Source organism: Anabrus simplex, chromosome 5, assembly GCF_040414725.1.
Source record: "Anabrus simplex isolate iqAnaSimp1 chromosome 5, ASM4041472v1, whole genome shotgun sequence".
Classification (NCBI taxonomy): domain Eukaryota; kingdom Metazoa; phylum Arthropoda; class Insecta; order Orthoptera; family Tettigoniidae; genus Anabrus; species Anabrus simplex.
In genome coordinates, this window is record NC_090269.1 from 45,493,130 (window position 1) to 45,516,114 (window position 22,985).

The 22,985-nt window shown below is 39.1% G+C and overlaps 1 protein-coding gene across 2 annotated transcripts in view; it reads left to right on the plus strand.

Annotated features, from left to right (window-relative positions):
* The window catches only part of AspRS (aspartyl-tRNA synthetase), a 170,314-nt gene that overhangs the window by 50,849 nt on the left and 96,480 nt on the right, over positions 1-22,985 (plus strand). For both annotated transcript variants that reach the window (XM_067146869.2, XM_067146870.2), the window contains exon 6: positions 12,510-12,687. In XM_067146869.2, the coding sequence (XP_067002970.2) occupies positions 12,510-12,687 (178 nt within the window). The remainder of the gene's footprint in view (positions 1-12,509; positions 12,688-22,985) is intronic.

The following is a 22,985-nucleotide window of genomic DNA, read 5'->3' on the forward strand; positions in this document are numbered from 1 at the left end:
CCGGTACTGAAAAAGTTGATATCCAACTAAATGACACAATGAGGACAGTATCTGGCACTATCAAATAAACACCCCTACAATGGCTACCTGTGTTATCCAACATCCACCCCCATCATATACGAATGAAAGCAGCTTTAGTAAGAGAATGGGTGAAATGTTGCAGCAACCCTCAATTACCCTTACATCAGGATTGCAAATTTTAGAAAGCAGTGAGATTGAAATGAAGGAACCCATCATGGAAATTAGGAGAAAGGCTTGCTGAATCACATTTTAATCCTGATCAGATCTGGAAAGAAGAATGGTCTTCTTCAAACCCTGATCAGCTGGGTTTAATTAACGATCCATGTAAAGCTCCGCCTGGTTTCAATTTACCTAGAAAGGCATGGAAATCTTTAAATAGAATTAGGACAATCCACGGCAGATGCAAATTCTGGCTTCACAAGTGGGGAAAAGCTGAAAACTCATACTGCGATTGTGACAATGTTCCCCAGACCATCCAGCACATTGTTACGGAGTGCCCAAGAAGATTTGAGGGAACTATTCAGGATATACACAGTGCCACTGATGAAGTTGTGAACTGGCTGAATACACTGGACATTACATTTTAATTTACAATTTAATTTAATTTTAATATAACTTATTGTAATATGTACATTTCAAATGTATCCTTATTTTACCATATGAAATAATAATAATAATAATAATAATAATAATAATAATAATAATAATAATAATAATAATGGATAGTTGTAGTAGAAACCTGTGAAAATTTCTCTTTTCTCCTGTTTTTTTTTTTTTTACTCGAATCATTCCACCAATTCTTGATTTCCATAGCTCTACCTGGTTACATATTTTATCTTTTATAAGCACTGATATCCTTCCAGGATAGCACACTTTCAGACTCCTTTGTTTTGTTTTATTCTAGATTTTATATCCCGGTATTTGCAAATTATATCCATCAGCAATCCATGTTTCAATCATCCCCTTAATCTCATTATCCCACATAAAATCCGTGACCTCATCATTTCCCAGTTTACTTGGTATACCCTCTACATTTATTAACCCTTTGAGAGTCAGGTTTCTTAGCCCATTGCACACCCCAAAATTTAGGTTTTTGTACATGTTTGTAAAACAACCCTCAAGAGGCATTATATTTGTATGAAACGAATGAATTTAACACAGTATGTTAACAAGACATCAAACAACTAGTTTAAGCACAAAAATTCTGAAGCATCATTTTTAGTAATTTTTTTTTTGGTATGATAATCCTGAAAACAAGATACAGGGTAAAGAGTTTTGTTGCACTCCTTCCAATGGTAGATAGTCCTTGTGTTCCTTTTCTCCCTTCTTGATGTGTGAGCACACACATGGCACACTCTTGAAGGTGGCCTTCTTCCTGGTTCGTTTGGGGGGATAAGGCGCTTTATTTACCTTTATTTACATTCACTCGCTTCGGACGTGGCAGCTGTAAGACCTCGTCCTCACTTTCATTTAAGTCTCCATCACTTGAAATATTTCCATATATACCTCCTACATTGTCTTCATCACTGTCTTCAAATACTGAACAATTACTTTCTTAATTCATAAGAATTTCACGAACTGTATCGACGCTTGTAAGCAAGTCAGCTCGATTTGGCGCAGCCATTTTCAACTGTTTGCAGTTGACTTGCTAAAGCTGAAGACATCCACTTAAAAACATTACATTTCCAGCGCACCCCATGGTGATAACAATAACCTAACAACTTTAGAAAATAGCCAACAGATGTCAAGAGCTATCCGTTTTTCAATTGTTGTCCAAAGACGTACAGTTACGAAGATATATCGTTTCACATTTCGACACGCAATATATTGCACTGTAACCACAGCAGCACTTACCGCTGCACACATTATATTGCGCTGAGACCTTCAGGGGGTTAATCTCACAACCCTGCCTAGTTATTTATTTGCAGGTATATCTGCTGAGCTCGCAGCTGTACTCCTGGTACGTCGTGATTTTCTAATTGAATAATAGATCCGCTTGGGGAACTAATGATTGTTTCTTCTACCGAGCTTGATAGCTGCAGTCGCTTAAGTGCGTCCAGTATTCAGGAGATAGTGGGTTCAAACCCCCACTGTCGTCAGGCCTGAAGATGATTTTCCTTGGTTTCCCATTTTTACCCCAGGCAAATGCAAGGGCTGTACCTTAATTAAGGCCTCGGCCACTTCCTTCTCACTCCTAGCCGTTTCCTGTCCCATTGTTGCCATAAGACCTATGTATGTCAGTGTGATATAAAGCAACTTGTTTAAAAAAAAAAAAAAAAATACAACTTTCCTGGTTTCCTCTAACTCATCAGCCTTTTGTTTTCAGCCCAAATGTCCTTTAAGTTTAATGCTGGCTTACGTTTTTTCTTTTTCTGTTCTTCCTGAGCTGGTATCCATCCTTGGAACCACTCTTTCTTCCTTGTGCTGCTTGTCTGGATTGGTGATGACTCACTTTCGTCACTGGGTCATCGTGGCCTCTAGTTTCGCATTGATCAGCTACCACCTGCTGTTGCTTCTGCTGTTGCCGACTCAGCTGAACCACGCTCACTGTCCATATCCCTGACATTCTGCATTGCTGACGCATCAAGCCATTGCTCCATCTCGCCTATGTGGTTTACCGACCACTCTCTCCTCCATGTGTCGCTCACTACCACGAGTCTGTTTCCATGGATGTAAGCTTTTGGTCCTGATTGCTCCGCTTTTAGTAAATGAAGTTTAAGTGTTTTCATATTTTTCATTTCGTCTTAACTGAGTTCCTTCTTGATCCATATTTTTGACCCTTTCAGCTTTTTCAAACCCTCCAAAATTTCTTGAGCCTTCAAGTTTGATACCATACATTCTTTGACCAGTCTCCTTCCCGTATTTTTCCCTAATCTGAATACACAATCAGTGCCACTGTAATAACACTCAACTTCCAGTTTCGCTCTGATTAAGGAAAATACTCTATCCAACAATTCATTTGGATTTTCTTTATCTGGCTGTACCTACCCATAGATTTTTATGTTATTCCTCGTCCCTCCATTCTCTCGAATCTGTTCCTTTAGTTCCATCTTCCTTATCCTTTCTTCTAAATCCAGGACTTTATTTTTCATTTCAGCCATCTCAATCTTATTCTGGAACAGGTTCTCCGTAATATCACTGAGTTCTGTTTCTAAGAAAGTCCTCAATTCCTTAGATTATCTACTTTGCTCCATTAGCATTTCATGCATTTTGTCTACTTTCAAGACCTCCTTGAGCTTCTCCATATCTCTCCATGATGGTTTAGACCCTGGTTTTAATTCAATACCACCAATCACCAATAGCACCCTCACCACCACTGATGTTAACACTGCCTGCATGATGGTATGGTTATTGTTTCCAGTCTGTATTGCTTTTGTTTTCATTCTGCATTTCCACCTGCCTATATCTCACTAATATTGCTCTAATGATACTCCCGTGCCCAGTTGAGTCACTTGCCTTCGTACTTCCTACATGTCACTCACTCAACACTATTGCGTCCTTCCACCTTGGTAGGTGAATTGAAACTGTTTAAGATCCAATGGTTTTTATGAATGAGATGTGTGCTGAGTCCATATTATAGGCTTGAAACAATGTTTTGAGTCATGCGGTTTTTGAAGAAGTTGCATCAATTAAGTCCGTATTAAATTCTCCCATAGTTACTGTGTGAGGATAGTCTGGCAGTAGTCTACTTAAGTCAGATTAAAAATCTTCTGAGTGACTGTATTCAGAGGTTTGTAAATTACTCCTAGAAGGGCTTTAATCCCGTTCACTCTTTATTTCAACAAGCATGTATTCTGGTTTCCTCTTGTACCTGCCTAGTGAATAAGCTAATAACTTGGGCTTGAGGCTGGTTAAGAAATAGTCACAAATTCTTTCATCACACTTATGAGTGCAGTCATTTCTCAAAAGCTAGTAGCCTTCAAGATGACACCAAGAAGGTGGGCTTTTGTCTGTTAACCATGACTTAGACAATAGTAGTGCATGGAAAACAACTGGGGTGAATATTTCTGTAAGCTCGTCCACTAGTTTGCTGCTACTAAGCTTTGCCCATTTACATGACAGACATGTAGGGCTCTGGGATGTTGCAAAACTAAATTCTTAAGAATACTCGTGGTACTTTGGTCAGAGTTAGTTCTAGAGTGTGGAGGGAGTGGGGACAGGAGAGGGTAACTCATCTGAGGCGACATAAGGTGGCTGTTGAAATAGACTAATGACATCGGAGGAATGTTCGTTGTGTCTTTTAACTTTTTCTAATTTGGAAGAATGAGAGTCGCCAAAATGAACAAATAAACACGAGGGGCTTGGAGGATATTATCGTTAACTGAAGTAGAGGGGTGCAGGTAATGAATCAAATGTGCATAAAATTACCTATTAGTTTTAAAGTACGATTAAATTAGGGGTGTTGTGTCTAAAATTAATGAAGTATAAATTACTGGTAAGTATCAAAACTATTTAAAAATAAAAGTTGTTACATTATTAATTAATCATAAAAAATAAGAACATAAATACATGTTTTTAATTTAATTAAATTCAAAAGTTAATTGAAATTAAGAATTTGAAGATAAACTGAATGTTATCAATAAAGAAGGTACAGTGGAATCTCAATTATCCAGACTAATTGGAGCTCTAGGTTGTCCAAATTAAAGAAAGTCCGGATTAAACAAAATAACATAAGAAATGAGCTCAGGTACATATTTAAACACACTGTTCAGTAAAAAGAATATGTACTGTACAGTACAGTATTTTAAATTTAAGAAATACTAAGGTTATTTAATATATAAGATATAATGCAGTACAGTATTAGGCTCTACAAATGCAGGATAACTAGTGCAGTACAAAATTAGAACATGGCAATCACACACCTTCAATGACCACACTTGACATGCTTACTTGTTTGAAGAAACTGTTTGTTGTCTTTCTTTGACATTAATTTCTTTAATATTTAACTCATGCAGATGCCTCAAATGTTCGTAACATGCAGACTGACGGAAGAAAACTACGTGAAATTATGAGAAATCGATCCTTTCAGTCGTGGTGCCAGCTACCACATAAAGGAAAAGGAGTAGTGTTATATTCAGACTGCCCGAAAGCAAACTCGTGGATGACTCATAAATCACCTCTGTCCTCTTCTGAATACATAAACGCAGTGAAGATGACATGCAACCTCACCGCAGTCAGGTCGGTTCCCGGTAGGTCATTCAACATAACCCGTTGCCGCCAAAATGGCTGCAACGAGACAGAAACCCTTGGACATGTGTTGGGATTCTGCCGGAGTACTGAGCTAATGCGCAACCATCGCCACCATCGTGTAAGAACGTCGATTGCTCGAGGCTTGAGACAGCGTGGATGGGAGGTGCACGAGGAGGTTCAATGCATCTCTACTGATGACTCTAATTGGAGGGCGGACATCGTAGCCATCAACAGAGAGGACATGAAAGCGATGGTCTTAGATCCCACCATTCGCTTTGAAAGAGACCTTAATCAGGCTCGGGATGTGGACCTAGAAAAGCAAGCTATTTATGTTCCGTGCTTGCCTTACCTTTCATCTAAGTATAAAATACCTATTGATCGGTGGATTGTCACAGGCCTGCTTTTCGGAGCAAGAGGCACCCTCCCTAGTCAGACATCGAACTTCCTACAAAATTTGAAAGTTCCATTCTGCGAGTTAGAAAAAATAGTAATACAGATACTGAGGGATTCGTTGCAAATCATTCATTTCCACCTATACCTGAGAACGTGAGTTACATTCCTCAGCCACTAACCCTGGAAAAAAAAGAAGATAACAGTATTAACGATTAAATGTTCATCTTTTGATATTTTTAAACCATTGAAATTGAAACTGTATTCCGGATCCAAATGGTCACCCTCATTGGAGGACGGATGATTTATTTCTTTAATAAATCTCTCTCTCTCAATGTATTTAATGACAATGTTTAGATGGTTTTTTTAATTTCACTCACTTTTAGCTTAGGGTTAATAATATCACCTGCTTCGTCCTGGTAATATTCATCCGTTTCAGAGCTTTCTGCAGCGATCACATTTTCAACGATATCTTCCTCTGCATAGTTTGCAACATTGTGCTCGTAACTCGGCTTTATACTGCAATTATATTGATGTATTATTATTATTATTATTATTATTATTATTATTATTATTATTACTATTATTAAACAGCTGTCCAGGTGAAGCGAAGTCCGAACTAATGGGGTCCGGATCAAATACAGTAATATTGAAATAGCAATGTTACAGTTCAGAATATTAGGCAGTGGAGTTTCATAACTATGAGAATAATGTTAACATAATATTTACATCTGTGCTGCTTGTATTTTGCTGTCGTCTGGTTTGTGAATGATGACTGCGCACTCCGTGGTCTACACATTGTGCAGTCTATGAGGCTCCACTGCTGTGCAAAGGATGCTCAACTGGCAGGTCATCAGATCTTTGCAGATGGTGATCACACTCCCTTTTAGTTTCCTTTTATTATGGAACAGTCTGCTGCGGTCTGTGCACAAAACAAATCTGTTATCGGGCAAGGTTTCAACCCTATCTTCGGACCAACATGGTGGCTGCGCAAAATATGGAATAATAGAATTTCTGCTCCTATTTCTGTGCAGCATCCATAATAAGGTGGTCAGTGTCTTCCCCGTCGATCTCAGGCACACCAAACATGCGCAGATTGTCTCTACTCTGGTATTGCTCAAGGTCATCAGTCTGAGAGATAATTTCTTCTTTAGAAGATGTTCTTAGCTCCTCCAAGCTTTGCTGCAAATTTTCAGTTTCACTGTTCTTTACACTTATAAGGGGACATTTCCTACTTGTCACCACCGATTTCGCTCAAATTTATAGAACATGCAGGGCTTCGCTAGAAATGAAAGTACCCAAAGTGGGAACTCCAGATGGCCAAGCGTACCGGTATAGAAAATAAAAATAAAAATGTTTACGCAGCTCACGCTCCGTATAAGCCACTTACGTGAGTGCGTACGCCGAACACTAGTTGGCGTAGCGGTAAGAGCTTGGAACAGTAACTCGATGGTCGTGGGTTCGACTCGCCGTGTGGAGAATATTTTCTCAGTTTTTATATTATTAATTTTAATGTATTTTACTTATGCAAAAGGCATATAGGACGTCATTCTTTTAATGAGCCCACAATCGTAGAAAATTTGCAGTTGTGAACTTTCCCGACTTGTTTCTTCTTTTTTCTCCTTTATTGGCTATCTGCCCTCCTTGGGGAATGTGCCATAAACGTGAATAGTCGTTTCGTTGTAAATTCGTTTTCATCTGTCAAGTGAAGGTTGCTCCTGGTGGCTGTACACAAACAATATATTCTTGGTGCAGGTAGACAATGACAATGAAATCTAAAATTTTTTTTAACCTTTCCTATGCCTTTTGCGTATAAATAAAAAAATTGAATTATTCACCTCTTTGCATAATTGGAAAATGAATAATAAAAATTTGACAGAAAAACTAGTCTCCGATTTACCCGGAAAATTTCAGTTTTTAACTCGTCTTCCGATTTTCTGATTTATTTTTACTTCTTCCTGTTTTGACCAGTATAACCTACAGTGCCGGCCCTGCGGTATAGGGGTAGCGTGCCTGCCTCTTACCCGGAGGCCCTGGGTTCAATTCCTGGCCAGGTCAGGGATTTTTACCTGCATCTAGGGCTGCTTCGAAGTCCTCTCTGCCTACATGATTACAATTGAGGAGCTATCTGACGGTGAGATGGCGGCCCCGGTCTAGAGAGCCAAGAATAACGGCCGAGAGGATCCGTCATGCTGACCACACGACACCTTGTAATGTACAGGCCTATGGGATGAGCAGCAGTCGCTTGGTAGGCCAGGGCCCTTCAGGGCGTTTGCGCCATAGTGTTTGGTTTTATAACCTTCCGTATGGTCAATACTCTTCTCCTAGGATAAAGCATAAATTCTTACATGCTTATGTAAATTACGCAACCTCATTTCCAAGCTTATTTATTTGATGCTTTATTTTACGAGTGTTTCGTCCGTCGCCTTCGTGCATCATGTTTCCCGCTTACTACAGCAGCGTGTGTGCAGTATACAGCTGGGGATTCAGGACGGCAATTGTCCTACAAGCAAGAGAGGCTAGCGCACGCTTGCAACTTAGTTACAGAGATAAGTTTTAGTAAGGTTCAACCTTTTCAATACAAATTACAAGTTGTATAAGATGTTATCTACAACATTTATTCAATAATGGTATCAGTTTCAACATATATAAATGTCGTCAGCCTAAATCGCACAAATCACACAAATTGAGCAAGTACATATTAAAATTGCCGTGGTGACATATAAGGATACACATCATCATACACTATTTTTCACCAAATAAATACATTGATTAAAAGTTTTAACATGTGTAGCTGTACCTTCAACCTTTTTATTTTCACACTCTGAACGTGTGGAAGTCTTTAGAAGTTTCTTTTTACTGTGTGTTAAGATTAAAGTGATACACTCATAGCAAATACGTAATAATCTGATCTTGCTGACCTGTTTACATACAAATACTCAAATCATCACATGTCATTTTGCAATTGTTATTAAAATCTTGAGTGATTATTTGTCAATTCATTAAAACCACTTATTATTCAAATGTCGTCCAAGTAAGAACAGAAATTTAGTCGATAACACATTGCTCGTATAATGGACCTTGTGGAACTACGCGTGGAACTATAAAGCACGTTGTCTTTGAAAGGCTTGTTACACTTGTTAAAATTTGCACTGAGACATATATAAAATTGTTTAGTATAAAACGGTGTTGTTTAAGTACGGTAATTGTATGTCCTTCCGTTCTTCTCTTTGAGCGTAATACAGGTGATCTAAAATTTCTCAGTCCAGTCGGGGAGATTTAAAGTAGCCTGAAGAGAAACCAAAGCAAAAGTTTAATGGGTCTGGACAAGCTAATGGTGTAGGGGAAGGTACCCCAGTATCGGACGGCACTCAGTATCGGACAGTAGCAGTTTGGGGTTTCCAGTACAATGTTGCAGCAACTTTTGTACAGGTAGTAACAGGTTCCTTCCAGAGAGGCCTGAGAGGGACCATTGTATTTCCGTGAACCGAGAAGTGAACACGTGTTAGAAGATTTCCTGTTTTTGACCTGCTTCTGCCTGCACTAAGATAATCTTGTGAACCTGTTACTACAATACTGGTGAGTGAAGTATAATTTCCACGATTATTTATTATTTACCATATGTTAATGTAAGACTATGGAGGATGGCACTGCTTTTCTTTACACGTGTTACACACGGTAATTTTTTTAGTTTTCCGCGTATGGAACTCAATATCGGACAAGCTTGCGGCACCCGGTATCGGACAAAGTTACTTGTATATTTATTGCCGATTCTTAACGTACTTTCCTTTGTTGCAGATAAATATGGGGAAGGAAAGGGGAAATCGCACGGAAGAGAACATGAAATTAGCTGTTGATGAAGTAAGACGGGATAAATTGAGGACTAGGGAAGCAAGTGAGCAGTTTAGCGTCCCTAAAAGCACGTTAGGTGACAGATTGAAATTATTGTCTTCAGGAAAGGAGGTAGAAATGAAACCTGATATGGGTACATTTAAAAGTACATTTTCTGAAGCGGAAGACGAAGCCTTATACAACCACGTGAAAATTTTAGACAGCTCTTTAATGCCACTAAGTAGGAATGAATTTTTGAAACTGGTTTTTCAGTACGCAGAGAAATTGAAACTAAAACATCAGTTTAATAAAGAAAAGGGGATGGCGAGCAAACGATTTTATTATTCATTCATGGAAAGGCATCCCGATCTGAGCTTGAGATCGGCTGAATCCACCAGCCTACAGCGTGCGAAAGGCTTCAACAAGGAGCAAGTGGATAAGTTTTTTGACAAGCTCACTGATTTAATGCTTCGATACTTATTTCATCCTTTGAGGATTTTCAACGCTGACGAGACTGGCGTTTCAGTTGTGCACCGGAAAAGTTGAAGGTGTTAATCGGCGAAAGGGAAGAAACAAATTGGTAAGCTAACTTTCGGGGAAAGAGGAAAAAATGTTACTGTTCTTCTCTGCATAAATGCCTCAGGTGACCAGTTTGTCCCTCCATTGTTTGTTTTTCCAAGAGTAAGAATGGACAATGATCTGACGAAGGATGCGCCCATGGGCAGTGTATTTGATGCCAATCCGAGCAGGTGGATAACTAAAGAGAGATTCCTAAAGTGGATGAAATCTTTTGTTTTGAGAGTGAATCCAAGTGAAGAGAATCCAGTGCTACTTATTGTTGATGGCCATTCTAGCCACATTCTGTTTGCTCGAGACCATAACATCCACATGCTGAGTTTGCCACCCCACACAATTCACAGGTTGCAACCTCTTGATCGAATGATCATGAAGCCATTCAAGAATGCCTTCAACGAGGCTTGTTCCATGTGGATGAGGAAGTATCCCTATCTTAAAATTACGCTGAAAGATATTTCAGGTCTAGTTGGCTCCTCATTTACCAAGGTGTGCAGAATGGAGCTTGCTCAATCGGCATTTTCCTGTTGTGGCATGTATCCCCTGAACCGGAACATCTTCAGCAATTTAATTTCTTTGCATCCTCGAAAGAGTTGTCAACACCAGCTGCTAAAATTCCTTCCATCCAGGCGTCATCTGAAGCACAACCAACTACAACAACATTCAGTCATTCAGCTTCACCATGCATAGCATCCAATTCCACGGCCTCTAGGAGTGAAGATTCAGATGGGCTTAATGAAAATATTTCTCCGAGTGCAAGTCTACTTCAGGAAATTAGTCCTCCTCCAAGTGAAACTATTAAAAATTTAAACCTGAGGAAAAGGCGTGGAGACCAGTGTGTTCTAACCTCTACCCCTTTCAAACAAAGGCTTGAAGAAAGACAACAAAACTCAGTGCTGCGAGAAACGAAAAAATCTGCGAAAAACGGTGCAACAAAAGGTGGAAGATCGCGAACGAGGAAGCAGAGCCAGAAAGTTGTAAAAAAGACTCTGACATTTGATTGTGAAAAGACTGACTGCATCATCTGTGGGGAGAATTTTAGTGAAGACTGGATTCAGTGCATCATATGCAAGGGTTGGGCGCATGAAAACTGTGCTAATCTTGAAGGGGATGCCCTTTATTACAAATGTGACATTTGTGTCAGAAAGTAAGGTAATGGTACAGTGTAATAGGAAAATATACAACAATACTGAAAGTGTCCGATACTGTGTGCCATGTTTTTAAAATTATGAAAACTCCAAGTGTTTATAAATACTAAAATTTCATTCCCGCCATTACTTGCTGTGGATTAAAGTATAGCCCCTATTAAACATAAACCATATATGGTTGCAGAAATAATTTTAAATTTTAATTAGACCCATTCCAAAATGTATTATTCAAAAATAAGCTTAACTGTCCGATACCAGGGTACCTTCCCCTATGTGAATACGGTATATTTGTGTGGTTCATGCGCTGTTAACATCGTTTCTGCGTGTAGTTTCGTTGGTGTTGTAGGGTACGTATTTTTTCTTGCGTTTCTGTGCTCCCCGCCCGTCAAAGTCTTACATTAATAATGTATGGGACATATTGAATTGATTTGTTTGTGGTAGTTATGTGTATTTCAGTGTATAATTTTCATGAGTTGAATGTATTTCAGGGAGTTGTGTCGGTGACAGTTTCTGGTATTTTCTCTTCTCGTTATGGCCAAAAAATATATCAAACATTATCTCTAAGTATTCAGAGATACCTATAAATTTCCTTTCATTTTACCATCTAATAAAGGAAAATATTATGCATTTTGTTGATTGTGTCGGTGTGACATATATATTATTTGTATGTGTCATAAATGAGAATTATTAGGTACATTTTCTTGTAACCATTTTTAAATTTTCTTAGCTTAAGATTTTAAATTTAATGGTCAATTTGCATTGTAACTATAGATATGCATGCCTTTTATCCTGACCTTTTTCACCTAGACTGTGCTGCAATGTATGTGATGAAATCCAAGAATGAAAAATCTTCCTATTTTTGATTTCTAAAAGTTGGCAGGTATGCTAACCATTTAACAATGGAGCCATATTACTGTATATTTGATAATACATCTATAGGTTCCACTCCAGTACCACAAAAGCTTTTAAAACTTCAAAGGGTTATTGCCCGCAGGTGCATTAAAATCAGAGTCTAGCACTTAGGGTTGATAAGCACTTCATGGAGTGGCATTTATAATCTCCTAACTCTAAAATTGTTGAATAATGTTTCTTAGCTTATAAAACATCCCTAAACAGAAGCTGATCAGCATTCCTTGCCAACCAGTGTAGAATGGCTAACAGCACAATGTGTGTGCCGTTTACACGTATAAATATTTATGATACACTCAGGATAGTTGTGATCAAGAAGTTAAAATATAACATTATTAGAACAATATAAATAACATTATCAATATGTAGCTATTGACTGATAGATCTGGTTGTAGTGCCCTTGTAGGTATTAATACAACATGATACTTTGAAAGTGTTTGTCTTCAGTATAACCAAGGAATCAATCGTGGATGTGGAAGCAACTGTTCGTATTGTGAATCAGAGCATCGAGAGCTGTTCACAGAAAACTGTTGAGCTCCATGTTATTCAACTGTTCACTGTCAGTGCAGCCAAGAGTCAACTGCCCTTGCTCATTGAGGATGCTTCTCGGCCTGTGAAGGATGAGGTGAGTGAATGTTACACATGGGGCACTAACTTAATTATAGTCCTCGGTAAGTGATCTTGCAGTTTGATAGGGATCTTTTTATCAAAGTGGCTGATAACCTCAAATGTTAGGCCTCTTTAAACAATAAGCAGCATCATTTTTATCAAAGGCTTTCTGTTTGCAAAACATCTTCTTGTCTCTTGTTGTTTCATTGCTTGTTTGTTAAGAATATTAATCTATTTGTACTTTTTTGATTATTATTTCTGTTGTTATTCTGTTATCTTGTTGTTTGCTAATGATACTGCAATCGTATAGCCTATGGAAAGGCCTGGTGAGGTCTTTTGAATTGACGCCTGTAGGCAACCTGCATGTCTGTGAGGGTGAATTCTAATGCTGAAGACTGCACATGCACCCCGTCCCCAAACCAGAGGAATTAACCAATGAAGATTAAAATCCCCAACCCACGAACCTACTATGCTGATGTAACAGGGTGAGAGCTGATACTCCCACGTGGCGTGTCCTAACTGGCTTGCCGGCAGACTTGAGTGAAATGAAATATCTCTCGCAGACCAAACACATAACTCCCTGTGGGTGGGGGATGCAGATGAAGAATACACCCACGGTGAATTGAGGTGGCATAGGGATGTAGACAAATTTGAATTGAGTGAGTTAGGATGTGTACAAGGTTTAGCTAAGGATAGCACGAGGAAAGTAGTGGACTGTAGGTATCGGACACGAGGTAGGTAGCCAGTTCATATCACTGGATTCCTGTGGAATTATTAACATAGATGTATTTACACACTTAAAATACACATGACACACAATACAAGAACACTCGCTACATATATTTACATTCCCATAAAATTCCGAATGTGCTAATCGCACTGACTATGTCATCGTCCTTACTACACGCGATCAACTGTCCGCTTCATCTCGCAGACTCCCACCGAGTGTTGTGGCCGGAAGTAGCAGGTAGTCTACCGCATCCGAGTGGTAATACAAAATAGCACTGTCCAAATCTGTCCTCTGGCGAGGACTTGCTAAATTAGAGTGGAAGCAAAGAGGCAAAGTTAAGTCTGGTGATCAAACATGCCACCCACCAAAAAAGGGTTAAACATTTTTTTCACACAAAAACTACAAAAAAGAACAAACATGAAGAAAACTACAATACAAACACACAACTTTCAGATATTGTCCCTTTAAGAAGTGGGAAGTGGACATAGTTTTGCAATGGGCCTTTTAAATACTCCAGAAGAAGTACGGATAGTGGTAATGCGTTCTAGTCCATCAGCAACAGGGTGGACCGGATCAATTACTGCGAGCTTCCAACACAGTGGAAGGTATTGTCTTCCTTGATGATTACTAATGTGCCTGGTTGCACATTATTGTTTGATAGTGTCCATTTACTCCTCTGCTTCAGATGGAAGAGGTAGTCTGTTGACCACGCCTTCCAGAATTCTTGGAGCTGCCGTTGTAGTTGCTGCCATCTAGAAAGTACATTGAGGCGTACATTACTAACATCTGGTTCAGGAAAGGTAGTGATAGGTTTTCCATTAAAAACGTGACCGGGAGTGATAGTAATTAGATCGTTGGGATCATCGGAATCATCGGATAGGGGGACTACAGGCCTAGAGTTAAGACATGCTTCGATTTGTGTTGTGAATGTTGCCAGTTCTTCAAAAGTGAGGAATACTGTTCCCATCACTCGTCGAAGATGATGCTTGAATGATTTGACGCCAGCCTCCCAAATGCCTCCAAAGTGTGGAGCCTGAGGCGGAATGAAGTGCCACCGAATGCCTTCAATGCTAGCGAAGGTTGAGATCTCTCGTTGATAATGTTCTTCGTCCAACAATCTCTGCAGTTCCTGAAGTTCTCTGTCAGCGCCCATGAAGTTTCTGCCATTGTCCGAATATATGTGCGCAGGTCTCCCTCGTGGTGCGATAAAGTGTTTGAGAGCAGTAAGGAAGGCCTCGGTAGTCATGCTGCTAACAATTTCCAAGTAAATAGCCCTAGTAGCCAAACATACAAAAATTGATACATAACATTTCAGCTTTGCACTGTTTTTAGGAGAGCCTGATTTTATATACAGTGGGCCAGCGTAATCAATTCCGCAGTGTAGGAATGGATTGGCAGGTGATACTCTGTAGTTTGGCAACTGACCTGTTAGTTGCTGAGCATTTTTTGCCTTGAGCTTATGGCAGATAAGACAATGGTGTATAATTTTCCGAATGGTATTCCTTCCGTTTGTTATCTAGTATTGCTGTCAAAGAGAAGAGAGTAGCAGTTGACACCCAACATGTAACATTCATCGATGTTCGTTCTCAGTAACCAATTTAGTTAAATTGTGACTTGGGGGCAAGATTATTTGATGTTTGTTGGTTGAAAGGGAGCTCCGATCGTTGTAATCTGCCCCCAACTCAAAGAAGTCCTTGCTTGCAGAGGAATGGATTAAGGGATATAAGCTTGCTCTTCTTACTAATCGCCTTTGTAGTCCGAAGGGCATCAATCTCTGCACCATATGCTGATGCTTGGACGCTCTTGATACATGCATATAGTTCAGAACGTAACTCTTGAAGGTCTAATTCACCAGTCTTCCTTTTCGTAGGGCAAAGTTTGGCATTGGCGGTAAATCTGAGGCAGTATGCTGTCACCCTCTGCAGTCATGTAAGCTTAGAGAATCGCTTCCTGAACTCATCTTCAGGTTGAAGCGCCATGAGACTGACCACTGGCTTCCGCTGTTCTGGGATGACCTAAGTCTCCGCAGAAGGGATTGAATCAGGCCATGACAGAGTATCCTCCTAAAGCCATGGTGGTCCATTCCACTAGAGTGATTTAGCAATAAGGTCGTCTGGGGTGAGTCCTCTTGAAATCAGATCCGCAGGATTATCTCCTGAAGCAACATGCTTCCAATCTGCAATCGATGTGCTGTCTTGAATCTCCGCAACTCTGTTGGGAATGAACGTCTTCCACCGTGTAGGCGATTCTGCAATCCATGAAAGAACTATAGTCGAATCTGTCCATAAATGGATGCTGCTAATAGACAAATTTAAGATTGATGTCGCCTTCTTGAGAAGACGAGCTAGAAGCAATGCTCCACTTAACTCTAGACAAGGAAGGGAGACCTTTTTCAATGGGGCGACCTTTGACTTAGTGCACAGTAGCCTTGTGGTACGCTCACCCTGTTTGTTTTCCGATCTTATATAAATGCAGCACCCGTAACCCTTCTCAGATGCATCCGAAAACCCATGCAATTGAATGTTAGTGACAATGCCCTTCGCCAACACTAGTCTGTCGATTCGAATTCGACTAACAAGAGGGAACTGATTTTGCATTTGCTCCCAGAACTGGAGTAGTTTTGTCGGTACCTTCTCATCCCAACCTAAGCGCAGTTGCCAGAGTTGCTGTAGGAAATATTTACAGGAGATGATGAATGGACCCATCAGTCCCAACGGATCGTATATTGACACTATGACTGCAAGTACCTTTCTTTTCGTAACAGGTCCATTGACGTCAGTACACCCAGTACCATTTACAATCTGTAGCTGATCAGTGGCAGGATGCCACAAGAGTTCTAAAGTTTTGACATTATTGCTGTTATCTAGTTGAAGGGGCAATTGGGCTTCTCTGTATTCTGGAGGAACAGCTTCGAGTAGTCGTGGGTGATTGGAACACCACTTTCGAAGTCGGAAACCTCCCGTTTGAAGGAGATCGATGAGTTGTTCTTGCATTCGTAGAGCTTCCTCAAGGGTTTCTGTCCCAGACATGCAGTCGTCCACATAGAAATCTCTCTGGAGAATTTCTGCTGCCTTGGGTAGACTGCTAGACTCCTCAATAGCGAGCTGCTGAAGGCACCTAGTAGCGAGAAAGTGTGCTGAAGCTGTTCCGTATGTGACTGTTTTCAGCTGGTAATGTCTTATAGGTTATTCCGGCGATCGGCGCCATGCGATTCTGTGAAGGTTGCAATCACGACTATCAACATTTACTTGTCGATACATCTGGCGAATGGCGGCTGTAAAGGACACTTGGTGAGTGCGGAATCTTGTAATGATGGACCAGATATCTTGCTGGATAGTCAGCCCAATTCGGAGGATGTTGTTGAGCGATTTCCCACTCGTAGTGGAGGCAGAAGCGTCGAATACAAAAGTATAGATAGATAATAATGAACACAATATCAGAATGAATTATCAGAGATGGTTGAGATGGTATCACACTACTGTCTCATGTCCTGAAAATATTGGAAAAAATAATAGAGACCAGAATCAGAGATATTGTTGAACCAATTTTGGAAGAAGAGCAGTATGGTTTCAGACCAGGAAGGTCAAGTACAGACCTTATATTTGCAATTAGGATGCTAATGGAAAAATACTGGGAGAAGAACAAGCCTTTATTTCTAATATTTTTGGACATTGAGAAAGCATACGATAGTGTACCAAGGGAAAGAATTTGGCAATGCATGAAAGAACTTCAAGTGCGAGACAGCCTCATAGACAAAGTGAAAATGTTGTATAGTGGGAACAGAAGCTGTATTCAAGTAGGATGTGGTTTGTCGGACTGGTTTGAAACAAAGAGAGGAGTGCAGCAGGGCAGCTCATTGTCACCACTTCTATTTATTATTGTAATGGATGTAGTAATGAAATCTATTAAAAGGAAAGAACATGGAGATATCAAAGCCTTCACATTTGCAGATGATGTTGCGATCTGGAGTGACTCAGAAGAGGAATTGGGAGAGAGAATACAAAGCTAGAATTAGGAGTAAGAAATATGGTTTAAACATCAGCAAGACCAAGACGGTGGTGATGAAAGTGTATGGGAAAGGAACAGAACCAATAGTCATGTTAAATGAAGCTCAACTGGACAGCGTTCCAGTTTTCAAATACTTGGGTAGCGTTATATCAAATGACAACCTAGCAAAACATGAGGTGAACAATCGAATCAATAAGGCAACACAATTTTACCACCAGGTAAGACACCTGCTGTGGGATGAGCAAATACCCATGAAAACAAAAATGACATTGTACAAGTCCTATTATACACCAATTCTTACATACAGTCTCGAAACCACAACACTGACCAATAGAGATAATTCCAAACTTCAGGCAGCTGAAATGAAATTCCTACGCACTATGATCCAGAAAACCAGGAAAGACAAGATTAGGAATGAGAAAATTAGAGAAGAAGTAGGAATAGATGATTCTCTCCTCAATAAGATTCAGATATCAAGACTGAAGTGGTTTGGTCACATGAAGAGGATGCCAGTAAACAGAACTGCAAGGGAGGAATTTGACAGAAAGGTAGAAGGAAGACGACCCGTGGGAAGGCCACGAAGGAAATGGATAGATTTAGTTAAGAGCGATGTACTGCTGAGAGGTCATGATTGGGACAAGTTGGTGGAGGAAGAATGGTACAAGGACAGGATGAGATGGAGGAGGCTCATATACCACACCCGGGAAACTGGAGATGGTTTAGGATGATGATGGTTGAGAATGTCAACATTACATTAATAACAACTGAGATATTCCAGACAGGAATACTGTTATTCAAATAAAAGTCCCTAAATAAGTTTAGACGAAACCAAGGATCGACATGAAATCTAAATATGTAAGAATTAAAACGTTAAGATTGTAATCGATTATCAATTCAAACTTATCTCAATGTAATGCAGTGAACAACGTTATGTCGTCTACTGAATTTCAATTATATTCATTTATACGAACACTAGTTCACAATAACCATTAATACTATTCTTTTCAATTACCATTGATGCGATGTATTATTTTGTCAGATATGAATACACCTAAATATGATAACCTGTTTCTTAATAATGATTACAATAATTGAAATTAAGAGGGTTCCTCCTATTCAATACAAAGATATTTATTAACGTGAATGAATCACATATCGTTCACATGTGGTACTAGTTTTGTCACCAAACTATGTGCCATCATCAGCCAACAAGTCAAATCGGGCAAACACAACTTTAAATACACTATAACACCTGCATGGATGAATATGAAATATAACTTTAAAACAACTTTAAAACACACTATAACACTTGCACAGATGAATATGAAATAAAATATGGTACATGATGATGTTGCATTTCAGTTTAAAATCCGTTAAAATGACGATGACTCCGTTGTTGTATACCCATGGTGGTTTGTCCAGCTTGTATATGTCTTTAGTTTTCGTAACCTGTTGAGTTATGCTGCAGAGTTTAATGTCGTATGAAGTTGACACTGTGTGTTCTGTAGTTTGGTTCCGAAAAATAAACATAAACATGGAACTTGATACAATCAAGGATTCCATACACCCCCAAACACACAAACGTGCAGCGTATAATAGCATGGTTCATCGTGCATTCACGATACCTACAGTATGTCTAAAAAAGACCTCAAAAACGAACTCAACACTATAAGAGCAATCGCCAAATTCAACGGTTACAGCAGATCATTTATAGAACAGATAATCAATAAATTTAAACACCGGCCTAAGACTACTCTCAAAAAAGAAAAAAACCTATAACTACCGTTTCATCTACTTTTACATTCAACGACGGTATCCATCAAATCACCAATCTCTTTCGAAAACATAACGTAAAAATTTTCTTCAGAACTAACAATAGGACTTCAGAAATTATACATAATTCAACATCAGTCAACACCTCTCACAAATTTTCCAAATCTGGAATCTATAGATTCAAGTGTATCGACTGCAGCAGCGCCTCCTACGTGGGACAAACAGGATGCAACTTCACAACCAGATATTCAGAGCACGTCAACGCAGTAAGATATAACAAGTTTTCTGCTATAGGCCAACACATTCACGACTCCAATCATAAGTTTACTGATATAGAACATGATTTTGAGATACTTCAAATAGGAAACAAAGGACCAATTATGAACATTGTCGAAAATTGTTTCATCCATTGCGATCAGTATTTCAACCCTAACTATAATTTAAATGAAATTTCTGAGAAATCGAATATTCTTTATGATCTCTTAATTAAATGGTTAAGAAATATTAGACCATCTTGAAACAACTCTATCTTTCAAACCATACGCAGTATACATCCACATCACTTACCCCCACTACCACATCCTTCCGCTCCATCTTACCTCCATGACAGTTGCTCTGCCCTCTACCCCTCCCCTCTGCTCCCTTCCACCTCGCCCCTTAACCTTATGCTTGCATCCATCAGTCCAGCTCTGTACGCCGATCACTCAGGCTGCTCAAGGTGAGTTCGTTTCTAGTATTCTCGCGGTTTTTCTAGACTTTTCTTTTTAATCTTTACTTCCGATCTTTTGCCTAATTCGACTTTTAATTTCTTCTCCAGGTTCCAAAACCCATATTGAAGTGAGAATTAATTCTTTGGATTTAATCAAGTTCCATGTTTATGTTTATTTTTCGGAACCAAACTACAGAACACAGTGTCAACTTCATACAACATTAAACTCCGCAGCATAACTTACCAGTTTACAAAAACTAAAGACATATACAAGCTGAACAAACCACCATGGGTATACAACAACGTAGTCATCGTCATTTTTAACGGATTTTAAACTGAAATGCAACCATCATGTACCATATTTTATTTCATATTCATCTGTGCAAGTGTTATAGTGTGTTTTAAAGTTGTTTTAAAGTTATATTTTATATTCATCCATGCAGGTGTTATAGTATATTTAAAGTTGTTTTAAGGTTATATTGTGTTTGCCCGATTTGACTTGTTGGCTGATGATGGCATATAGTTTGGTGCCGAAACTAGTACCTCATGTGAACGATATGCGATTCATTCACGTTAATAAATATCTTTGTATTGAATAGGAGGAACCCTCTTAATTTCAATTATTGTAATCCCACTATGCCTTTGCTGGCAGAACGTAGTGTTTACAGTGTCTTCTGGTAAGGGCTAGAGCAATTTTGTTACTTTCATTGATCTGTCTCTGTCTTATCCTTGGCTTTTACAATATGAAAGTGACTGAGGTATGAGCGATGCTAGTAATGCGATTCCTTGTGCAGACGGTCCCTGCTGTGAATGGTGTGAAAACGTTGCTCATAGGGTCAGTTGGTGCATGCATTTTAGTGGGCTTGGCAGACTGATATGTAATAGCAACTTCTGGCTTGGTGAGGAAAGCAACGGGAAACTACCTCACTCCTCATTTCCGTAGTACGCCTCTTCAATGATGCCTAGGCCATCTACGACAGCTGATGGCAGAGCTGTTGAGGATCCAACCAGCCTTAGGGCTGAAGTCTGAACATACGTAATCCCACTTCAATACGGATCATGAAATTTCTAAATATTAATAATAATGATTACTCAAAACTCAATATCAATCTGTCGCATATATCGAGATTATTAATTTATATGTATAAAATTTCTGGTAGTCAACATTTTCTTTCGATACATGATCCTATCAATAATGTTCTTTTGCGATTCATACCTCCGGGGATCTACCCTGTCGATAAAATAATATATGACATGAAAGATGGGATGGTATGATACAATAGTAATATAACAAGATCATATTTAAGAAATAAAATCATAAAATCACATAATATCTAATCTACAAATCAAACTATTATTCAATTCATAAACTACTATTACTAAATTATATTTAAGTACCATGTTGCCTGTCGTCGTAGCTATGTGCGATAATTAATCATTAATGACGACGCTGCACGTATCCCATTTGAATATCTATCGTTATATGCAGAATAAAACGATGATCATTTATATGAAAATCAAAACCTCGCTGGTAAATAACTCTACATTATAACTAATGATAGTTCATGAGTAGTAATCACGACCTTTAACCCATATGTGCCCACTGTCGACATTTGTCGACGTTAATATCTGAATATTGTCGATCTTATATTGGTAAACCTGAATAATATTTTTGAGGTGCATCGTTTACAGTTCATAGTTTGATACTTACAGCACAGCACGAAAACAAGAATCACTCGTTTTCGCGCCTTATCGCGTGGCTGCGTATGAAATATCATTCCGTATACACTCGAGGATGAAGCTTCCGTCGCGCTGAGTAATATTTTCTTATAATATTGTTACAGTTAAAAGTAAGATCGGACTGTTGTGTTAAACGTAATAACGAAACATGGCTTTAACAGATTTTGAACTCATTTATGGCTGATTTATAGTTGCTTTTGTCTAGCAGTGCAAAAAATATCCACGTCGACATATGTCGACAGTGGGCGCAAATGGGACTGCCTCAGTACTGATATACAATTTTCATTTATTCTTCTCAGAGTGACCGTCGAGCAGATCGTAATCATCCTAGAGGAATCACAAAACATCCTAGATGCTAATATATACATAGAACAACCTGAAAATGCTTTCCATAGTGACAGGGATAGTGATGATGAGTCTTGTGGAGATATTTACAGACTCTCTGCTAATCAACTCCGGGCTGATGCTGAACTAGTGTGTACAAAAATAAGTGGAAATGGTACAATGGTAGTGCTGAAAAGAAACACCTAACAGTAATTTAGCCAGCATGTATAATTCTGCATAATATGCACATGGGGAGCGTCGATCGATTGGATCAAAATGTATCTTGTTACCGCATCAGCATCAAAAACAAGAAATGGTACTGGCCTCTAATTGCGTTCCTTCTGAACGTCTCCATGGACAATGCGTGGCAACTTTACCGTTTGACCCCAAAGGGCATAGAGGAAAATTTAGACCTTCTCGGCTTCACACGGTACATCGTTAGGACATATATCCTATCTCGTGCCGCTACGCATCCTAACGCATGAAAACCGAGTACGAAAGTATCTTCACGCGTGTTGCCAGAAGTGCGTTCTGATGGGGTAACGCACTACCTCGAAACAAAAGTGAAGAAAGTGCGGTGTGCTCACTGTGGTAAAGCTGCCAGGAAACAGTGCAAAAATGTAACGTTGGCCGCCACGTCCTTTACTTCAAGTCATTTCACTCACGCTAAACCAGACTGGATGAAGAGAAGCAGAGTGTAACCTCAAAACGCAGACTAAACTGTTATGAAATTGTACTCGTAGTTTTCCTTTTTTGCTATTTTCAGAGTGACCATACTTGCTCAAAATTTGGTATTGTGTGTATAACAAGTACTATAATCATACGAATATTGTCCTTTTGTTTTGAAATAGTATGCATTCTAAATTGAGACGAAACTGTTCCTCATTTATGTTTTGAATCATGTTTTTTAAATATTTTCTGCTGATTCAACACTTATGTGACTAATATTCACTAACTGATCAATTATTACATTCATATAAGCTTAAAATGCGAAGAAAAGTTTCTTTTTTGAGCATGTCTCTTACCCTAC